A 23996-nucleotide genomic window follows, 5' to 3' on the forward strand; every position below is an offset into this window, starting at 1 on the left:
TTTTGCTTGTAAAACAAGCAACATGTTCAAAGTCTCTCACTGCCAAGCTCTCTTCAAACACCATCCAGAGTTACAATGCACAAAGGAAAATCTTAGTCCCAGGAACGGCCCTTTTTTTGCATGTATTTTATATTAAAAGGAACATACTCTCTATTTCATCGTCCTAAAAACTAGGTCATCGGGCCCCCAGAGCACATCCAAAGGATGATGTATGACTTGTAAGCCTGGTCCGTCATGCTTCCTGCCAGAGAGCCGGGAATCCCACCTACTCTTACAGGAATAATCACTCCCATCTTGAAAATGATCCCTCACTCACAGTCTTCCAGTCTCAATCCCTAAAAATAGCAGGGAAGGAGGTGGGTGGGCCCTGGGCTGGGTCACATGGAATGTCCCCAGCTCTGACCACCTGTGGGGGGTGGGATCTTTTTAGCATTTGTAGTTACAGGGGGGAGGTGGGGAGAATTAAAAAAAAAAACTGGCCCCTCTTAAAGTTTGTTTTTAAAGAAATGTTTTTCTCCCTCTCTGCCTCCAAAATAAGATAAAGTCAGTCCCTACAACTTCATTTAGACACACAATTCTTAAAATAAAACAGTATTCCCTTAAAAATCCTTGGAATACTGTGGAAAAATGAACATTTAACAGTATCTTCCCTTCCAAAAAGATTCAAAGTGAAATAAGGTATTAAAAATGTAATATGGGGAAACTCTAGAGTCAAAAAGAGCTCCCCTGGTTGGCCCTGTACTCCTCACTCCCATCCCAACCTCCCCAATTTCTGCTCATCCTCAGCAGCATTTTCAAGGCAGTGTGGGCCAGAGGATAGTCAGAGCCATGTAGGCCTTGGACAAACCCAAGCCAGGTGGAACCCACCCAGGTAGCCTTGGCATAGGGAGTCCAATTTCCCAATTGGAGCACCCAGATTTGAAAGCCCATTGAATCCAATCCCTTCATTTTTACAGATGAGCAAGCTACTGCCCTATATTTGAAACTGGGTAAAGAGACTCTAATTCCAAGCTGTCTTTCCATGACAAAATCCTGAGTCTGGTTCTTTCCCCTGCTCCCAAGTACATAACCCCCCCCAAAAAAAAGCATTTCAAAAAATTAAACCTTCAACAGAGACACTGGGGGGACACAGAGCTCAAAGCCATCCCTGCTCTCAAGGAGAAATAAGCACAAAGCAATTGGGGGAAGGGGGCAAGAGATAGACACTGCCCATGACAGCAGGAGAGAGAGAAGCCTTTGTATAGGAGAAGAAAGAATTTTATAGGGGCCTTTAATGTCTTTCAAGCTTCAATCTTCTAAAATCAAATTAGCTTGAGAAGTCTACCTTCATATTTAACATAGATGGTTTCTCTCCAATTGAATAAGCTCAACTATGTCCTCTAGCCCAAGAAGAGCAAAATGAATGAGAGTTAGTCTTTCTATAGTGACTTAAGGTTTGCAAAGGTCTTCAGTGGATCCTTTTGACTGCCTTGAAAGGTAGGTGCTATTATTATTACCATTTTACAGACCAAGAAACTGAAGTGCATAGTGCAGACTTGTCTAGTATCACAGAGCTAACAATTACTATACTTCTATGTGAACTGTGTCCAAGTTCAAGGTGCCATTTTGAAATCTGGACCATTTTGTAGGCCCAAGATTTTTTTTTCTGGGGGCGAGAGGTGCTCTTATTATGTAGCATCTCTTACTCAAGAAAAGCTTTGTGGCCCTCCCTTCTCCTCTGCCACATGCCATGTATTTATGTGTTCAAGTGCCCAGGGCATCATCCCTTCTGTCCATCATTACTCCTGACCCTGTGGCCTTTCCAACTCCTCGCCAGGAGCACTGCCCACCTCATCTCCTCCAATTCTTACTCCTTACTAGATCCCATTTCCTATTAGAGTATAAGCTCCTTGAGCGTCCAGAACGCTTAGCTGGCTTGTAGGGTCTTCCCGTCACTTCCCAGAACTAGTACAGTGCCGGGCACATAATAATGGCCACACAAATGCTCCAAGTGCTCCATAGATACCTTATCTATCTAGATAAGGGCTGTATAACCTAGAGGCTTATTTATGGCCTGCTCATTTTATAAGGAAACATCTTAGGTCACTCACTGCCCCAGTGAAAGCACACGCCACTCACATCGCCCATTTGAAAGGGAATGCAGCAGTAATATGAGCCAAATGCAGAAAAAAGGAATATATAAATAACCCTCATATTAATAGATTAGCCCTTCCTGGCCACCATTCCATATTAATGTCCACGCCTTCATAATGGGAGTTACTGGGAGTCTTGGGGGGAAAAGGGGAGGGGAGGGATGAGTTATTTTTAAATGGACTGTGGCTTGGCTGGGGCTCCAAGACTCTTCCAAAGGCTGACCAGGATGAGAGCAATGACAGCCTGAAATGAGGATCATTCAACCTCCTTCAGTCGTCCCATGGGCTGTGTGGCTGCCTTGCTCAGCTGTGGTTCTCCACCTCCATCCCCGTTTCCAACATCTGATGGTTTTATGGAGAACCGTCAGCTCTCAAGAAAACATTAAAACCCACTTCATTTGTCAGCTCCCACTCATTCGTCCCACTTGACCCTTATTCCCTCTTCATCATTCGCTCTAGTTCCCTCTGTGAGAACAACAGGTCTTTCCCGTAGGGAGTCCTACCTGATTTGGAGAACACCATCTTATCTCCTTTCCTCCCTCCAACTCAAGATAATCCATCCATCAGATTCCTGGGATGGTGTTCTGAGTATTTTTTACACCCAGGACCTTTCTCTTTGACCCTTGGGGGTATTTCCCTACCAATGGGTCAAAGGGTAGGTAATAGTATAATAAAATTTCTTAAGGTCAAATTAGTTTCCAGGACAACTCAACTTAACTAACACTAAGACATGATCCTCTATCCTTACACTTTTAAGTAGGAAGAGAATATGCAGAAGGAAATGAGGCAGGCCATGACCCAGAAGCTAGTCAAAGCTGTGTTTGAACTGGTCTTGGAGAACCATTCATTCAACAAGTATTTAAAAAAAAAATTGCCAATCCTTATGCACCTGAAATTCTAAGTGGGGAAAAATATATATACAGAAAATTAAATTCAAACAATCTACACACTGATTCCCCAGCTTCTAAGGAGATCAGGATGGATTTTCTATAGGAGATGGCCTCCGAGTTGAATTCTGAAGAAAGCCAACCTCACTAAGTGAAGGCAGAGTTGAGGCAAGAGTGTATCCTATTCACAGGAGACAATGTATATAAAGGCCTGGACAAAATACAGAATAACACAATAAACCTAACATTTCACAGAACTGCACATCAGTCTGTTCCAAGGGACCGTGTTCATCTTTTCTCTATGGTTTCTATTTTAGGATCTGTTTGCTGCCAAATCACAGAGTTAGAAGGGACATGAGTATTACTCGGAACAGAAAATAAAGAAATAACACCACAAAACACTCAAGAAGCCTCATTCTCCCCTTCCTAGAATTTCTTCAAAGGAGGAGGAGGAAACAACGACTAAATGTCTAGTCTTTCCCTGGTCTGAGGCTTTCTGAGGCATTCCACAAATAAACCATCATCAAGAGGGAAGAGGAATGGTCCCAGAGAAAGTGGAAACTCCTTGAGAGCAGGAACTACTATTTTCTTCTCTTTTTTTGGTCTCTGTATTCCCATCATCTAGCACTCCTACGGGCAAGAGTCATTTAGGGTCAACTAATGAGGATTTAGGAAGCGAGAGAGAGGGTGAGACATACCCACAGCCAGGGAGCACTGGACAGATAGCCCAGCCTGGCAGTCCTACCTGGGACCCATCTGGCTGAATAACTCTGAGCCAAACATTTTCAGTGTCCTGGGTCACTGGTGTCCACTAAACTATACAGATGATCAGATGATGACCCACAGATTAGGATTACCTAAATTTTACTGTATTTTTATTTATTTTGATAAATGTTTCCCACTTATATTTTAATCTGGCTGTTCAGGCCCACTACCTAAGAAGGTTTGGGGATATATATATATATATCACTTTGTCCTGGTGAACTCTCTAAAAGTTGCAGAAAAGACATCAATGTACATTAAGTTTTGATCTTTTTTCACCTGGAAATCTCAAATCCACTTCAACTCAAAGTAGGAGCATCATCCTGAAGTTTTGGTCTGCTCCTCCCTCCTGAAAAAAGCTAGATATAAGTAATTAAGCCTTCAAAATAAAGGCGCCACAAATTTAACATCCTTACTGTTGGAAATCTGAGCCCTTTCTATTTTAAAAATCCTCCTCCCCCCAAAAAAGGTCCTGAAATTACATAAGTCAAACCAAGACAAGAACCCCACATACTCCTGGACTTAGACATGAGTAAAATACTTTAAAAAAAAAAAAAAACTATCTTTCAACAGATTTCTTTACAAGGCATAAATAAGGAGCTTAAAAATAGCTGGTAATCACAATATACGCCCTGATGTGGGAAGTTTTAACAACACACTGTACCAGGTTCAAGGCTGGCTTTTTTTAAGAGCCTAGCAGATTGCCACTTCCAAAGGCATTATTATTAACATTGTTTTGAGGCGGAGAAGGCCTAGTTAAGCCCTTCTGGTGCATTACACTACACCTTTGTTTCCTGGGAGATAAGGGGTGGGCTGGCATCAAATATCACCTGGGAGTGCACCCTTCTACCTCCACATGAGCAAGGAAACTTCCATGGCCAGGTGTGTTAACTGAATTATTCCCACAGAGCTTTGCATGGGGCTGAGGGGAGGGGGAAGAGCAAAGGAGAACCCTCTCTCTCTCCCTTTCCATCTCCAGGAAGGCTTCCACTAAATTGAATTGCAATGCTGTGAGATGCTGTAGTCTCTGCCTAGGTGAGAATAGATGGCAAAAGAATAGGAAAGAAATGTTTTTTTTGTTTTTTTTACTACAAGTAGCAAGAAATCACACTTAAAGGAAAAGGGATGGGAATTGATCCAAGTCAAGAGGACTGGGCAAATTCTGCCAGAGTATCATGGCTTACCAATAGGCCAAGAGTTCTGGGGTCCACAAACTTGCTTTTTAAAGCTATATGACAACTTTATGTCATTATAATTGTTTTTCTCTTTTTAATTCCAAGTATTTTTATTTTACCCATTTATAAATATCATTCTGAAATGGGATTCAGAAGTTCCACTCATTTATTAAGGGGTGCAGGACAGAAAAAATGGTTATAGGGTACTACTTCAATACCGCCAAATCACTCACACTTCTTGCAGGTTCACTAAGTTCTCAAAAGCAGCAGGATCGATCTCAGTCAGCTTGTTGTTGCTCAAGTTTCTATAAAGAGAAAGGAAAAAATGGCATTAGAATTAATTACAACTGACTTCAACCTCTTTCTTTTTTTTCCTTTTTGTTCTAAACCTAATTTAATTCCTCCTTCTTAAAAAAAATAAGTGTCAAGAAAATGCCCCTTTTAAATAAAGGGAACAAGTTATTTTGACATTTTTAAAATGTGAAGAGGTACTGATATAAACCAGCTTTTGATTGGCTCATGTCATCCCGCCCAAGTCCTTCACTGCCTAATCTCAGATGGAGCATCCAGACCCCTCAGCAATTCATCCTCTCTGATAAGCCCAAACCTATCTCAAGCACTATTTCATCATTTATACTCCTTACAAAATTCCTTGAGGATGGTACTGACTGCAAACTTCAATCCAATTTGAAGATATTTTGACTAAATTGTTTATTTATCAAGTCCATGGCCTAATTAATGCAGTCTTCAGTTCAAAAATATCACAGTAGGATCATCCAGGATAATGGGAAGGGTCAAGTATCAGAAAAATGGTTTAGGAGCTGGCCACATTAAGAAGAGCAGATGTAATAAATCTCAGACTAAAGAAAGCTTGCTAGCTTACAGGATGATCAGTTTTTTAGTATGGAATCTTAGACCTACATTAATAAATACCGAAGGTAATAATTACAGAATAAAAAGGGGGAAATTCATCAATATGCCAGTAGATCAGAGTGCTGGACTGGGAGTCAGAAGGGGGTTTAGTTACACCCTCGCTCTGCCTGTGTGACCCTTGATCCTGGCTTCTTCATCAGTAAAATGAGAGGATTAGTTTAGATTTACTCCCAAGATCCCTTCCACCATTTGGGGTCTGGATAAAGGGTGTTTTTCCTAAAAATGTCATGCAGCCAGACAACTATTTATAAGTGATTTATCTCTTTTCTAAATTACTAACTTCTACAAGCAGATTGTGTCAGAAGCAGGAACTGAAGCCAGGTTTTCCTGACACCAGAGCTCAGCTCTTCTCCCCCAGTGTACTGCTACAGCTGCATGACTCAATGGATTTGGCCATACTGAGTGGAGGGGAAAAAACTCAGTGACACAAAGTTGCTCCATCACTGCCTTTACAACCAATGTTGTTGTTTGGCCTTCATTCTCAAAGAAGAACAGGACATCAGGCAATGATGACATGACACACAAGTAAATTAGATTAGTGAGGGAGGGCTGTGCAGGGTCACCTGACTCACTTTCCCCTCCAGAGCCAGCTGGGTCCAGTGACAAGATACTAATCCCAAAGACAAAAGAAGGCCCTGGATACAGTGGGAGACCTTGGCTTTTTAAAGCAAAGGGTTTTTTTTGTTTGTTTGTTTATTTGTTTTTTAACATAACCCATTAATCAAAGGGTTAAACAGGATGGCAGCAGATGTAGGTAAATGAACTTGTAACCCTGAATTCAATTCAACAAACATTTATAAAGTGCCTACTAAGTGCCCATGTTGTAATAACCAGTTAGGGTTTTTCTTTTAATTATCTACAAAACTTGGAAATGTCTAAGTTTGTACAAGTCCAATGACGCTAGCAAGGAGAAATCTTGATGGGGAAGGGGAGAAATCTTGATTTTCTCAAGATCACACAGGAAGCACAGCCCCTAGAATTGAAATTCAGATCATTCATGTGATTTCCAAATCCAAGGTCTATTCTTTGACAGAACACTGACCCCCATGGCCATTCCACCCTGCACCCCTCAACAGCAACCCAAATCCTTCCTCAATACTTGTCCAGATACATATAATGATCCAAGTTAAAACTCCTGCCCCACTTTAGGTCAAGCCCTTACTTGCCAAAATCACCACCAAAAGATGAAGTTTGACTTTTCCTCCTCCTCCAATCTTACCCTTTTTCTACTATTGCTTCTCCTTTTAAAAGCTTCTTCAATTTCACTTAATGTGTGCCAGGGGTCCTCAAACTTTTTAAATAGGGGAACAGTTTACTGTCCCTCAGACTGTTGGATGGCCCGACTATAGTAAAAACAAAAACTTTGTTTTGTGGACCTTTAAATAAAGAAATTTCACAGCCCTGGGTGAGGGGGATAAATGTCCGAAGCTGGTGCATCTGGCCCTCGGGTCATACTTTGAGGACCCCTGTAAATCACACTGACTCACCTGGCCACTGCTCCCACTACCGACTACCAATGGCAATGTAGAAAATAATGTCAAGATTTCCAGCTTTATGAATAATTTTCCTCATTAGTTGTGTGTGTCCTTCCCTATAAATATCTAGCTCTTGAAAAGTATATCCCGCTGGAGTTCCCTACTTTTAACTGCACTCCAGAGGCTTTGGCAATCAATACTGGCCTCCAGCAGTTATCTATTCCACTACAACTCAAAGACATTCATCTAAATAAAAGTCACCCTTGCATTTGAAGCTAGCAGTACATTTTAAAAGCCAAGTCCATGTTCACAGCACAACTAGAATTAAAGCACAAATTTGTCTGGAGATTATATTACTATAATACTGCTTTTATTGGGGGCAGGGTGGAAGGGGAAAGCTATGTTTTTGTTTTTTTGTTTTTAATCACAGAGTAAAAGTCAGGTTTGAGCTTGTCTGAAGCTCAGGGCTCTTATTAAAGGGTCCCAGAACGCAACAGAGGTTGTGTTTATGAAAGAAAATCCCAACACAGTATGACTCAACTCCAAGCAAATAACAGGGAAAGCAAATGCATCAAGACAGTGTGTTTTATCAGTCTTAGAAAAGTCACTCCAAGAATAGAAAGCAGGTTACTTCTTTGCTTGGGTCTATGATATTACAAGACTTAGCAATCTTGTAAGATTGTCAAGGATGAGAGAAAGGTGCTTAAGAAATAAAAAAAAAGGAGAGTTTTTTTTAAGTGTAGGAATATGAAAACTGGATCCAGAAGCTTTGCTACAATTCCTGGCCAAATTCTAAGTTCTATTATTAAAGGGAAGGTTATTGACAAAAAGAAAGGCAAGCAGTGATCCTTTTTTTTAAAGGCTTCATCAAGAACAGGACATACTGCCCTCACTTCTCTTTGTAGCAGGACTACTAGACCAGTTAACCAGGAGATAAAAGTAAACATAGTTCACCAGCAAAGTATCTGGCAAAGTTTCTGAGAGATATGAACTGGAGAAGCTGGCAATAAGACAGGCAAGCTATGGGAATTTAGAACTGGCAAAATGAGCAGCTTCCCCCAAACTCATTTATTAACAACAATAGTCAAGAAGACTAATGAAATCTCAGGAAAAGAAGGTAATAGTCTGGCTGGTTGTCTATCCATCTCAGATTGCCTTTGTAATATTGTATTCTTCTTGAATACATTTTAGAGAGGAGAAGGATATTCTGGCCGTAATCCAGAAAGTGCAACCAGAGGGTTGCCAGCATTTTAAATAACAATCAGATGAGGGATTGAAGGTGTTTTGCCTAGAGAAGACAGAAGGATGACATGATTATTGTCTTTCTTTATTTTTCAACGAATTATCAAAGGGAAGAAGTATAAGACTAGTAAAGTACCAAAGGGGAGAGAAAGCGAGCACAAGTAATAGAAAGGCAGATCTAAAGAAATGTGATGGCGAATGTTTGTGGCAGCCCTTTTTGTAGTGGCTAAAAACTGGAAACTGAATGGATGTCCATCAGTTGGAGAATGGCTGAATAAATTGTGGCATATGAATATTATGGAATATTACTATTCTGTAAGAAATGACCAACAGGATAATTTCAGAAAGGCCTGGAGAGACTTACACGAACTGATGCTGAGTGAAATGAGCAGGACCAGGAGATCATTGTATACTTCAACAACAATACTATATGATGACCAGTTCTGATGGACCAGGCCATCCTCAGCAACGAGATCAACCAAATCATTTCCAATGGAGCAGTAATGAACTGAACCAGCTATGCCCAGAAAAAGAACTCTGGGAGATGACTAAAAACCATTACATTGAATTCCCAATCCCTATATTTATGCACACCTGCATTTTTGATTTCCTTCACAAGCTAATTGTACAATATTTCAGAGTCTGATTCTTTTTGTACAGCAAAATAACGTTTTGGTCATGTATACTTATTGTGTATCTAATTTATATTTTAATATATTTAACACCTACTGGTCATCCTGCCATCTAGGGGAGGGGGTGGGGGGGTAAGAGGTGAAAAATTGGAAGAAGAGGTTTGGCAATTGTTAATGCTGTAAAGTTACCCATGCATATATCCTGTAAATAAAAGGCTATTAAATTAAAAAAAAAAAAAAAAAAGAAATGTGATGGGATAACTCAAGAGGAAATGGGTTCCCTCCCCAGGTCTCCAAGCAAAGGTGTGACCACTTGTGGGAGACGCTGCAAGATTAGATCTGGATGATTCTTCCCAGTTGAGAATCCCAACAGCCTAACACTCCTATAAATCATGTTTACAATGGTCAGCAGAAGCTAGAGCAAAGGACAGGTGGGCTATATTGCTTATGCAAAACTCTAAAAAAGACCAATTGTGGTCTTTTTTTTTTTTAAAAGGTCCAGTGGAATACCACCATTTCTCTTAGGAAATATGAATGTGAAGAGTAGAGAATCACTTTTAAAGACCCTTATGAACTGATACAAAGTAGGCAGAATGGAGAAAATAAGATACAAAATGACAATAACAACGTTTATAACGCAAGAACACAATCAAAACAATGCTAGAAAATGATAATGTCCAAGTGTGGGTACAAAGAATAGAAGTGAGAAGATCATATCCCGGGAAGTTATAAAATACAATATATATGTCAAACCTTTGTTGTTGGTTTTTTTCTTTTTCCTTTTTACGTTACTTCTGGAGAACATTTTTTCCTTCCTTCCTTCTTATTATAAGGAATAGCTCTCTGAGAAGTAATTGAAAGAAGGCTACTTAGATGAAAGATTATCACCAAAAATTTATTCTTAAATAGAAGGATGGTTGGGAAGTTCTCTGTGAAGTGAAAAAAACTAAAAGAGAAAATTCAGCCTTAAAAAAAAATCCAATAAGAATTCTACTACTTAAGCTATGGGCAGAGGTGTCAAACATTCCAACTACAAAATGCTTGAGTGCAGCACAAACAGATTAAACTGTAATTGGGAAATATATAACAAAATAAATGGAAATAAACTAGACCACCGATAACATGAAGTTGTGGGTTTCTAAGTTAGTATGTCAAAATAAGTCAAAACTCCACTTAAGTTTGAAAGTTCTTAGGTGGGATCAAAGACCTGGAGCTGGAAAATATCTGAGATCATCTAGTTGCAAAGCCTTATATTACAGATGTGGAAACTGAGGCCCACAGATGGAACAGTTATGTAGAAACAACATCAAAACAATTCCAAATCTAGGCCTTGTCCTCCTAGTACCAAGCTGCCTCTCAGGCTACAGCTATTAAAAACTTATTTCCTGAAATGGAAAACCACAATCAGAGAGATCAGGGTGAATGGGGGAGGGACAGAGAAGGAAGGGGTTACCCTGACAATTTTAAAGGATTCCTATTTCAAGTAGCAAGACAAACACCTGGAGAAAAAAAAAATCTTTGAAGTACATTGCTTTTTTTTTTTCCCTACACACACACACACACACACACACACACACACACACACACACAAGTTTCCCCTCTCCAGGTTCAATAGCTAAATTTTTGTTCAGTTGCAGGTTTCAGATTCTCCTGTCAAAACAATTTATCTGTCAGCAGGGCAAACTTTGTCAGAAGCATTTCTGAACCTTTCAGCAACCAGGAGAAAGGCCCAAGCAAGAGTCTGGGAATTCAGTTACTGCCAAGCCTGCTTTCATTAAACATTTTGTCAGCCACTGTCATAACACACATCGGAAGGGCCGGGCCACAAAGGGTGGGCAGAGCTCTGAACAATCGGTCCTGCCATAGAAATCCTTCTGGCTAATCTGGCCAGAGGTAAGCGCAGAACACACAGCAAGCTGGAGAGGGCTAAGGGAGGTGGGCAGGGTGCCATGCTTGCTCCAGTCTGGACACGCCACCTCCAGCATCATTTTTTAAAAAAAGGAAATTATCTACTGTGAGTTCTATGCCTGTATGTGTTTTAACTCATCCTCACTAGAGAAGCCATGTTTTAATGGACATCCTGCTTTATAAAACAGTTTTGGATTTGAAAATTTGAGTTTTCCCCAGAATTCAAGGTTTGAATTTTAATTGTTTAAAAAAAAATATTGGTCATAGGGAAGGTTGTATCCTGACCCACACATTAATTGTATGTAGCTTCTCTTCAGGGTCCCAAGAGCCCTGTACATATTTCTAACTCAATTCCTATTCCTAAATGTCTTTAGTTTAAATCTAGTTTTCTATCTAGGTTACAGAAGAGTCTGGAGTCTGAATAGGTGAAGGGGAACATCCATTGTGAGAATCCGCAGGTCCCAGCCACATCTATCTCAAAAGCTGTGAAAATAACACAAACCTCTCTGACCTTACATGATTTTTTTAAGTCTTTGTTTTACTGGGAACCAAGTTTTCAATCTTATTCCCATCTATCTGGTAACCTAACCATAAAGCCCTCCTCCCTCCAGCATACACACACACACCAGGAAATGCCAGCCCTTTTTACTTCCCCTCCAGGTCTATAATTCTATAAACTTTATCAGCATGTACATAATACACCCAACACCTTCCTGGATTACAGATGAAAACATCCTTTCGTTGAGTTTGATGTTGACAATGTACAATTTGTGTCGTCCCTAGAAATCACTTCAACTTTCAAAATCCACTCTCTTGTTTTCAAAGTAGCTTCCTTGGAGCAAGAGAAAATATATTTTGGGATTCAAGTCACCACAAGTTATCGGATGTCCCTTCACCCTCATCATTACAGTAATTGCCAATATATTTTCCCATCAGAAACTTGTTTCTCAGTGCACTGGCCTAGGTACTAGAGAACATCAAATCTAGATGGGCAATCTCTTGATTCGAAGAAGGGAATGGAGGGGGAAAGGGAGGTTCATTTTGCAAAGCTTATTTATCAAGGCCTTAAAAAAAAACCCTAAACCCAGGTCTTTCATCACACAACAGGTTCTAGTACATTTATTGGATTCTATGGGAAGGCTTCAAGGTATGCCCTTCCTTTATATATTTCACCTGACCATAACCCTTCTCCCCCATCTTCTCAGCGATGGCCTCCCACTATTCTGTAGAATGTTGCATCAAGAGCTGTTAGAGATCATGAACCACCAAGGCCTTAGAGAACAGAGACCCAGAAAAGTAGACTTATTTACCCAAGGTTAAGGGGACAGAGATGGGATTCAATCCTGAGACTAAATCTGAACTGAAACTGTTAGAGATGCCTCAGAGGCCAAGAAACAGTGGGATTTTTTTATTCATGTTTAAAGCACATGGAAAAATAACTCATCACCTAAATTCCCCAGAATTAATAATTAGTCTTTATTCCAAACTCTCCGGTTCTAAAAAGAAGAAACTCATCCTAGAAAAAAAGGTAGGAAACAGGATCATTCACTCAATGTATTTTCCTCTCATTTTGACAAAGTAATTACCAGCCTCTAGAGAGTCTGCAATTAATTACTAGAAAGCATCATGTTACATTAAGTACATTTCTTCTCTCTTCCAGAAATGATGCTGCTACCCAAGGCAAGGGACGGGAGGACCACTATGGATACCAGGAACCGTTAAATTAGAACAAAGTGAGAATTTTGGGCCTTATTCCTCAGCAGGACATGGAAAACTCAAATGGTCACTGATGCTCTGTAATAGCAGGGAACTACTGATAAAGCACTACCTTTCCCTGCCCTGACTTGAAGTGGGACTAACATAATGGACAGTTTTCCTTTCACTCAGCCACGACACAGATTTGGAGCCAGGAAGGAATTTATATTAAGAGTTCACTGAGGTCAATCCTCCCATTTTTACATATGAGAAAATTAGGAAACTTATTAAGAACTCATCTACTCCAATCTTCCCATTTTATAGATGAGAAAGTTAAGGACTAGAGAGGTGATGGGAGTTTGCCAAAACACCTCCCCAAAGTAATCATGATCAGAATTTGAACCCAGGTCCCTCAATATGAACTTTCCATTCTTATCTCCACCAGGTCAGAGAGTTCCTGGTTAGAATTAAAGAAAAATGGGATTTGAACTGGTTAGCCAGAAACAGGCAGAAACAAGTTGGAAAGATAAAGGCATTCCACAGAGAAAATACCAGAAAGAAAAATGTATTATGACAGAAGTTCATATTTCTCTATCATTTTCCCCCATGCATCCCCAAAGCACCATTAATCCTATTTTTGTTATTGTTCAGTCATTTCTGACTCTTTATGGCGCCATTTGGGATTTTCTTGGCACTTTGCCATTTCTTTCTTCAGTTCATTTTACAGATGAGGAAACTGAGGTAAATTGATTTTTCCAGGGTCACACAACTAGTGAGTGTCTGAAGCCAGATTTAGGTAGTTCTCAATTCCAGACCCAACACTCCATCTACTGTGCTCTCTAGCTCCCCTGAAAGAAAGATTACAGACGGGGCAATGACTTACTGACTAGAACTCACTTCCTCTCCCTTGACTTCCAATCCCACCCTCCTTCGCACAAAGAATAAAAAAAGAGAGATTTTAAGTGAGATCGGATGGTACCTCATTTGGACAATGAGAGCACTGGCCTGCAGTTCCTCCATCTCAAGATCCAGGACACTCAGTGCCCTCAGGAGGAGACATCACACAGTACCTGGCTCAGGCGGTGCCAGGAGACAGCCCAAGTCTGCCATGGCCTGGGTTCACATAAGGGAAAGGAGTGAGAAAGGGCCAGGGAGGCCGACTGTGGCCACACGTCTGTGACCTGCCCCACTGCACGTCTGGCATTTACCCTGGAAGCAACAGGGAGACACTGAAGGAAGGTTTTTGAGTAGAAAACAACCGTGATGAATAAATTACATGTTATCTGAGAGCAAATCCGAGCATTTCCCCAGAGCTCAGGTTCTTACCCGGGAGTCCATGGCTTGGTTTTTTGTTGTTTTTATTTTAAATATTCTTTTAATGGCAGTTCCATAGAATTGGTTTCCTTTGTAATCTGCTGTATTTTGTTTTATGCACTCACAACCTTCAGGAAGGGGCCCCCAGGCTTCAGCAGGCTGCCACGGGGGGCTATAATAAAAAGGTTAAGAACTTCTGCTCCAGAGAGACAGCAGAGCTCAGGGCCTGGCACAGACTTAAATGCTTAATGAATGTCTCATGACTGACAGGAACGCTAAAGATTTGGCTGGAATCAGGAAGGACCTGATTTTAAATCGCAGCTAGTCATGCAGGCCTAGGAAGGTTCATTACACTTTCTGAGCCTCAGTTCCCCCATGTATGAAAATAAAGAAAGAATATTTGTGCTACTGCTATCTTTGTGGGGCTCCCCCCCAGCCTAGCACAACAAAGGGGTTTATTAAGTACATTCTGGTTGCTCATCCTGTAGACATCTTTTAGAGGAGCTTCTCCAGGCCCCCAAAATCACCAGTCTGAATACAGAGTGTTGTATCTTTGCACCCTCAAGTTTCCAAAGATTCACTCATCCATCTAGATCAACTGCGCTGAATTTATTCTCAGCAATTACCTTATCACGGGAGTCTCCAGAACCAAGGTTTCTATCGAAAGCTTATAAGCCAAATGGATAAGACCACTTAACCTTTACCTGATTGTCAAAATCGTTCAGGTAAATAACGGCTCTCACTTGAAATGCTCTGTGCATTTGGCCATCAGTAATACAGCATGATACAGTGTTAAAAGTCCAGGGCCTGGGAGTCAGGAGGGATCCTAGTGCCAGTGATTCCATCTTTCAGGAGAGCCTCAGAGCAGAGATTCCCCAGCTTCATGGCACCTCACAGAAAGTTAACGGGGAGGCGACAGCGAGCAACTATGAGCAAAGACGCTATAGACGAGATCCACTGGAGACGGTGCAGAAATTAAGGAGGAATGAGATAGGCTGGATCTGGGCATAGAGGAAGGGGGGAGGAAGCTTGGAGCATGGAAGGACAGCCAGTGGAACTGAGGGAGGATCTTGTGTCAAAAACAGCACAGGAGCCCAGTGTTTCTGGATGGAAGAGCAGGAGGGCAGCAGTTGGGGGTGGTTAGTGTTAAGAAAACTGGATAATAAGTTCAGAGTTCTGGTTTGGAGTCAGAAAATGTAAGTTTGAATCTGATTACCAGCTCACTTGATCTCAGTGTCTTGATCTGTAAAATGGGCTAACAGCTTTTCCTTCATAGAACTGTTGTACAGACTCAAAGAGAGAACATTTGTAAGTGTTTATAAACCTCGAAGAGGAGGACTTGACCAATACAGCTGCAATTACACAGGGGGAAATCAATTAAATGTAGCTGCCTGATGTTGGGCAAGTAATTTCCTTTCTGAATCTGTTCTCTTGCCCAAAGTGTTGTATTCCCTTAGCCTTTTATAAGCTGCCAAAATGCAAGACAGATTTCTCACCTGATTCTCACAAAAACATGGAGAAAACCTAAAAGACCTTCTAAACCAATTACTCCTCCCCCCCCCTTAACTGAGGCCCAGGTGGTGAAACTACCTGCCTAAGGTGTCACAGCTGGTAAGCATAGTTTGAATTTGAACCCAGACCCTCATCGTCCCAGATTCTGTGTTCTTTCCCTCTCTCACATACAACAGGAAGGGACGCATCAAGCCTGGCATATGAAGGCAAAACATGAACTTTCTGAACCTGAGTAACATTTTCCTTTTATTACATCACTCCCCCCCCCCATCTTAATAAATGTCTGAATCCAACTCTTACATAGCAGTTTTTAGTCCATCAGATTATCCCTTGTTCTCCGACCACTTTGAGAGAAATTAAACCATGCAGTTAGCCAACCAGACCAGCATTTACCCCCAGGGTGCTTTCCAAATCCTTCAAAAATTGTTGTTCCTCAATTGAGTGGTTTTACCTGGCAGCCGATGGCACACCACGAAATCCAGAGCACATAAATCTGTTGGCCCAGCAATCACGGGGAAGCCGGGTTAGGAGAAAAAATTGTCCCCATCAATCTTTTTACACAGCTCAGCCCAGGATCTCCCGGGCCCTCCATCCTCTGAAAGGACTCAGCATTAATTCTTTTGAGCAGAAGTCAGACTATACACAATCCTCCCCCTAGCCCCTCACCTCTTTTTTACTTAAGGAGTTTGGGGAAGGGGACCCAAAGTCATCATCCATACTCTTTTTGGAGCAGGCAGTGAATGGCATAGAAAATTCAAGACACTGTCCCTGCTAAGCTAGCCCCAGCCTCAGGCTCTGCTGAGGTCTCTGGGGTCACGCTGCTTCCTTGATCGCCTCCCTCCCTCCCAAACATTCGCAGGTGCTCACTCAGGTAGGCTAGCCACCTGTGAAACCACGTTGGGCTTGCGAAATCCATCTTATCGAATGATACTCATTTATGAAGGCCCTTTTCAAGCCTTAATCCTCCCAGTTTCCGGAAGGGCAGCTCGAAGGCAGCCTTTGCAACCTTCCATCTGGAATCACAGTTTGCTGCGAGGGGGCTGGGAGGTCACCCAGAAATAAACATCCTCCTCTTCAGACTCCTGGAGTGCAGCAAACTGAGGCTCAGGATTCACGCGCACTCACAGGGCGTGACTGAAGAAACAGGAGAGTCAATGCAAAAGCCCTTTCTCTCTAGCCTTAAATTAAGATGGAAACCAAAGTGCAGGCAGGTTTCCAGGTCCTTTTGATTACCTAACTGAAGCAGAAGAAAAGGTCTACCACTTGGTCCGGTTTTTCAGAGCTTCCAATTCAACTAAAAGGTCCATTTGAAAAACAAAACAAAAACAGACTCTTTCCCACGTCAACAAAAACTTCTGGAAGAGGAAACAAGAGCGATGAAAGGATGGACATTCTGATCACAAAAACGAAATGGAAAATAATGGTGAAAGACTTCCCAACGCTGGTCAATGAGACTATCCACTGGTCTAGAGACTGGGATTTTTGGGTCCAGGTTTCCTGCTTCTTGAGAGAGACAGGCTGGACCCAGCAAGGAAGCTGGCTGAGCTGAGCTCCAAGATTCCCTCTCCCTGCTAATGCTATGGATCCTATATATAACCATTATCATGAAGAGAAATCCTGGATGCGAAGTTGGAGAAATGAGTCCATTTATTATTTGTGTGATATTGGACAAGTTATTTTTAACAATCTTTTTAGATCTCATTTTACCTCCTATTTATTTTATTTACATTTATTTAACTATTTTATAGATAAATATAAAAGGAGAAGATTAGATCACATAGGTTCTAAGGATCTTTGTATAGCTCTATATACAAGACAGAACAATGATCATTTAGGGAAACTGGTTCATTTGGCTAAAGTCTAATCACAATGAGCCAATTAAAAGTTAACAGAAGGCATTTTTGGTAAACTAATCTCCCTGCCCCCCCCCACTTTAAGTCAAATCTTCTACATGACCCCATTTCTACCATCCTGTGTCAAGATTTAAACATAAGCATACTTATATCTTAAGAAATAAAACTTTTTAAAAAACTGATTTGTATTATAAAAGGACTCAAAGTCTATATTTGTGGATTCCTCCAAAGATTATTAAGTACTGGAAAAGCCTACGTTTGCCCCAGAAATTTAAAGATGAAAACTACTGAGGAATAATGATGACGACCCTTTGGAATTATAAAGTCAATAGGAGAGGGGAAAAAAAGGACATTCAATTTACAGAAATTGAATTTGGCCACAACTTTTCAGGAACATAGCTCTTCTGTCAAGTGAGTTACACCCATAACTGGACGCTGGGGATAAAACTCAAATCCAGATTGAAAAGGTCACTATCCTGGCCAGCACAGCCAAGTCCACTTATCGACTAGGGATCTCATCCTGTCAACTTTTCCATTAGTTTTTCTGAAACTTTATATAGAAAATCGCTCATGAAATGCTTCAGAAGCCAACTGAAAAGTAAAGAAAAATCTCTCAACCAACTCAGAAGACACCCATTCCCCTGCATTAAAGGAGGGATTATTGTTGTTGTTGTTTATTTGTTCGTGTTTCTTCCCTTACACTGTAAACTTCCTGAGGGCAGAAATTGTCTTTTGGCTTCAACCTTGTATGCCCACAGTACAGTGCCTAGTACATATTATAGGTCTAATAAGTATTTAATTAGGATTTGTCCTTTCCGAGTTTCCATTTCTTTATCTTCCCATCAATCTGTAAGCTCCTTGAGGACAAGATGTCTTTTGCCTTTCTTTGTGCGCCCAGTAAGTGCCTAGAACCAAATAAATGCTTAATAAATGTTTACTGATTATATATCAAATAGCAATAATAAAAATTGTAATATCTTACAGGGATTTGAGGAGATGTGCTCACAAATGAAATCATGTATAAAAAAGCACAGAGCAAACCTGGAAGCCCCAAATCAGTTATATTCCTTGTCTATTGTGTTTTCTTTCTTTTTAAGAGGAAGGAGGTGATTTAAGTGTTCTAGACTAGAGCAGAGATATCAAGCTAAAAAGAAATGACTTTTTTTTAAAAATCACAAATTAAATAAATTGTACAGTACATTTTCAAATCACATTTTAATCTGGTAAAATCTGACACTTCTGAAGCAGTCTGGGAGGGTTTAGCTGGAGCAGTGAGAAGTTAAAAGATTAAATACAAGCTCCAACAACCAAGTGACATCAGAAGCAACTAAGTACATTGTGGAACCAGCATGCCAGATATCATCATCATCAACAACAGATTTGAAGACAGAACCATCTCCTATTTTTTGTCTTCGTATCTCCAGTGGCCCCTAGCTGAAATTTTACTGAATGCTGATATTGGACTTATAATTAATTTTACCCTATTACAGTTGTTCAGCAAGATCTAAAGAAAAATGACCCACCTCTTCCCAAGTGATTCAAGTTGACCCACAAGACCCAGTGGATTACACAATGTTACCAAAAAAGAAAAAAAAAAAAAAAGTAACTTCCTGTCTCTTAATTACTTGAAATTCCTGCTCTCTTATTGTTTTCTACAGGGTTAAATCCAGCTGGCACATTTTACTTGCTAAAATGTGTTATCTAAATCCCCAAATTGAGTATTTAACACTGGGATTTTTCATGTATATGTTTTTAACTGAACAGGAATTGACAAAGGTCACCCAAAATCACAGTCCAAAACCCAAGTCCCAATAATAATTATTCTGTTTACAATCCCATTGACCAACCCAGAAGCTCTGAAGGACAAAATAACCAAAAAAGGCTGATGTGACCTTTGGGAAATTCAACTGATAACTGAAATTTCTTTCTTATCCATAAATACTCTATGTCCCACCCTAGTTCTGGAAATAGGCAGGATTTTGGCAAAACACAAGCCAGGCAAGGAAATGATCCAGAACTGGACAGTCCTGCCAACTCAATTCTGTTGGATAGAACAAGAAAAGAGAGAAGGATGTCTACAAAAGCACTTACACTCCACATCTAGCTGGACTTGCGGAAGTTAAAGGAAGTGGGGATGAAACAGGTAGGGGGGAGAGCACCCAATCCCATGTTTTGGTGAAATGGAGACATGCATGATGCTAGCAAGTGCAAATTGTTTCCCTTTGCTCCACTTATTTATCCCAAGGGATCTGTTTTTTCCCTTCCTCCCTTCCCCCCAATGTTCAGGTGAAAGGAAGAAGTAGAGGGTAGCAAAAAAATAAAAAATAAATGAGAATCACTGAGGCATCTGTTTTTAAAAACTCACAGATGAGGCCAGAAGGAAGGCCAAAAAAAAGCACAAAAGAGCTATGGGTTGAATTTTTTACATATTTTAAAAGAAAAACAAATTGTATATAATGAGAGCTGAAGTTTCCAGTACAATCCTCAGTTTCTATTGTGTGTCATTCACCTAGCATTTATGAAGTGCCTACTGTGTGCCAGGCACAAAGCACAAGTGTTAGAACATCTATGTTCTATGCAAATGCCATTTTAGTTGGTGTTGACAGTCACGAAAACTAAACTGGAAAATTATAATTTGAGAATTATCTGTATAAATTTAATAACAAGCACGGGAACAGACATCACGGAGGACAAGAAGGAAAGAACTCTGAAGGACATTCATTTTAAGAGGTAGGAAGAAGACAAGAATCCAGCAAAGGAGGAAAAGGAAAGGCAGGAAAACCAGGGTACCAGGTCACTGATGCGTGAGGGGGAAGTGATCAGAAGTGCCCAGTGCTGCAAGAACAGTTGAGGCAAGAGGTGCTGAGGGCTCAGGGACTCCAGCTCTGGGTTAGCCTGGGGGGAAAGAACACTTGCATCAAGTGGTCCTCCTTCTCCAGTGATGAAATCAATAAAAAGTTCCTGGAAATCTTGGGTCCAGCTCAGCTTGTCATCCCTCACCAAGGCAACCTCAGCCAAATCAGCAATGGGCCACCTCATATTACATGGAGAAAGGGCACTCCAGGCCACAGCAGAGGCTCCAATCACTTTTCTTCTACTTTATCTGCCAACATGTAAAAGTGATAAAGAAGGGCCAGACTTAGGCTTCCAACCGCATCTAAACTCACAATATAACCCAAACCTGGGAATGGAGGGGAGAAGTAGAGAATTAGTTGAAGACTCCTCTAATTCCCTTCACTTAAAGTCAAAAGGAATAAGACCTTCAGGCAATGATTATCCCATTTTGAGGTAGCTAGATGGTGCAATGGATAGAGCTTGAGTTCAATACTTAATACTTATTAACTGTGTGACCCTGGGCAAATCGCTTAACCCCAACTGCCTTGCCAAAAAATAAAATAAATAAAAATGTATTTCTATGAAACAGAGAGTTAAGTCACTTTGCTAAGAAGCATCTAAGGAAGGCCTCAAATTCAGCAGGCTACCGCTGAGTCACCCAGGTCATAAAAGAATTATCTCCAGGGTGCAGCAAAACTAACACAACCCTAACTTTTAGGAGAAGCCACTTGGATATTCTTGGGCTACATTAGGAGTCGAGCATCCCAGTCCCATCACCGCTCTGGGCTGCAATAGCCACAACCCACCTGGCTTCTGGACAGGTGCCATATTTGAGGGAGATACTGATATGAAACTTGGACTTAAAGGGCTTGAACCTGGAGATGAGACTCAAGAATTAGGAGGGTCTAGCTGTCTTTGAATATCTGAAGAATTCGTGGGAAAGAGGAAGCAGCTGATGCTGGAACTACTTCTGCCATCTTGGCTGATGTTTGCTTCTTGGTCTTCAGTTTCCTCACCTGGAGGGACTGGACAGAAGGACGTCAAAGGTCCCTTCTAACAGGAAGAACAATTCTGAACCCAGCCCCAGAATCTAAGTTGGAGAAGTAGCCAAGACAGAGATGGGGGGATGCACTGATTTAGGGTTAAGTGAGGAAGCTTCCATTACCAATAATAGTAATGGTAAAGTAGTAATATTTTAATAAATATTATTGAGGAAGTATTAAAAGACTAAATTACTAAGTTTCCACTATACTTTAGCTCAGATTCTTGCTCCCTTCTTTTCCTCATCTGTCCCCAAGGCACTGAGGCACAGATATATCACACATAATTGGCAAAACCAAATTTAGGGCACCTTCATTTGCTTCTTCCACAGCAGGTTCAAGGGCAACCACTACCCATAAAAGGGGTACAGAAAAGAACCCGGGAGGGGGGAGGAGCAACAACACGGAGAGTTCGTTCAGTTAAGTTTAAACACAACCACACTAACCTAGCATCAACTCCTCTCCCTTCCTCCCCTAAGAATCACTGTACCAAAAAAAGAAAAAAAAAATTCACCTGCACAAACTTGTCAGGGCGTTTCAAAAGGTTGTGAGGGCCACTGAAAAGAGCTTTTCTTCCCAGGGGCATTAGAGAAACGGCAGGCTTGCCCTGATCTCTGGTGTCAATATTTGTCCAAGGCTGTGTGTACAGAGGGTTGCATAAACCAGGCAGTTTTTTTCAATTCACCCATTCAAATAATTCCCCACTACAAAGGAGAGAAACAGATATTCCTCATTACAGCTAGAATTTCTCTCTCTTTCTTTTTCTTTCTACCTCATGAAGAAGGTGGTTGATGAAGGGAGGGGCCTCCTGACCCATGTCATCAATAATCCCCAGGACCTCAGGGGACTTCATAATTGCCAATATCAAATCTCACAGCTCCCAACAGTAAACAAGAGGAGAAAGAGGGGAAACAAAGATCTTCTTCAACTCTACTGTATATCCATTTTCTACACTACAAAAATAATTTTTTTTCAAACTTTTTAAGTCTTGCAGTAACTTAAACCTAGGCACGATGCCCAAATATTTCAATGTGTATGTGTGACTTAGTCATAGTAGGATTAGGAGAGGTAAGCGATATCCAAGACACATGGGATAACTGAAGGAACGCGTAACTGGCTAGCCAAACAGCCGGGCTCGCCCCATGCTCACCAGCCTGCAGCACTGCCTTCCTCCCCCTCCCAAACACAATCTATAAGTGTACCATGCATAACGGTACCGCCCCTTACACATCATTTTGTCATTAGATCATAGGTCTAGACCTGGAGGGGACCTTAGAAACCACTTAATTAATCAAGCAAACCAATGCAATTTATCAAGTTCCTACTATATAGGCCTTCACTGGGGCCAGCTGCCAGGACTAGAGACAAAATTCAGGGGGGAAAAAAGATCCCTATTCTCTTTTTTTTCTTAAGTGTAAGATTTTTTTTCCCCCAATTACATGTTAAACCATTTTTTTTTCAAAAATCCTGTAGGCACAGCAGATAGAGCACAGATCCTGAAATCAGAAGGACTTGAGTTCAAATTCCCTGCCTCAGACATTTCACATTTACTAGCTGTGTGACCCCAGGCAAGTCATTTAACCCCAATTGGCTCCTTTCCTCCCACCAAAAAACAAAAGGTAAAAAATCTTTAAAAAAGCAAAGTTCTGATTCTATCCTCCATCAATCCTTTCTCCTTTTCCCCTTTCCTGAGATGGTAAGCAATTTCATATAGTTTATCTGTGTGCAGTCATGTAAAACACTTCCATATTAGTCACTATGTACAAGACATCCCCCTACCTACTCTTAATACTAATACTGCCTTTGCACTCGTGAGGAAAAAAAAGAGAGGACTACTTAAAACTCCGTACCTGGTATTCCAGACTAGATCTGTCATATTCAGCTATGAAGGCGTGCACTGAAAGCGAGCCAGTGAGGGGAGTTGTTGGGATGTTGAGTTAAAAATATAATAAAAAAATATAATAGAAAATCATATTAATGAATAAACTGGAAAGCATCCACCTAGGAGACTGAGCAAATTTAATCATTAAGGGTAGTGTAGTTTTAAGAGGGAGTTCTAAAGGCAGGTTAGGAGGCCCTGAGTTCAAATCCCAACTCTGATTACTTATTCAATCTTAACAGAGTTGTTTAACCCCTCTACTTCTATAAGCTAAAGAGATTTTTTTTTGGGGGGGGGAGGAGGAAGGGGAAAGAAATACTTTCTTCCCTTTCCCTTCCTCCTTTTTGGAGGTAGAAGACGATGGGTGTGGAACACTACATATCCATTTTTTTTTCCATTTTTTTGGTTACTCTGGTTTTTATCCATAAGGTTATTGGTTTTATCCATTTGGTTACTTTGGTTTTTATCCAATTTTTGGTTACTCAGGCTATATTCCCCCCCCTTCTTCTTTTTTATTATATGAGAGAACCCTCTGGGAGGAGGGATACAATAGAATGTAGGCGAAATAAAAACAAACCAAAAACCAGGTGTGCTGGATCCCAGAAGACCTCTGGGGTCTTTCCCAGTTCTAAATTTATGATCCTAGGAACCTTAAATGTAAACAAATTCGGAAGACTTTAGGCCAGACTGAACTGAGTGTGAGTAGTAGCTCTGAAATTTGG

General features: G+C 40.9%; 1 protein-coding gene across 1 annotated transcript in view; it reads right to left on the bottom strand.

The window, feature by feature from the left end:
* The window catches only part of LRIG1 (leucine rich repeats and immunoglobulin like domains 1), a 128638-nt gene that overhangs the window by 72091 nt on the left and 32551 nt on the right, over positions 1-23996 (bottom strand). Inside the window, exon 2 of the mRNA XM_031953708.1 lies at positions 5190-5261. Within this exon, the coding sequence (XP_031809568.1) occupies positions 5190-5261 (72 nt within the window). The remainder of the gene's footprint in view (positions 1-5189; positions 5262-23996) is intronic.

Source organism: Sarcophilus harrisii, chromosome 1 (assembly GCF_902635505.1).
Source record: "Sarcophilus harrisii chromosome 1, mSarHar1.11, whole genome shotgun sequence".
NCBI lineage: Eukaryota > Metazoa > Chordata > Mammalia > Dasyuromorphia > Dasyuridae > Sarcophilus > Sarcophilus harrisii.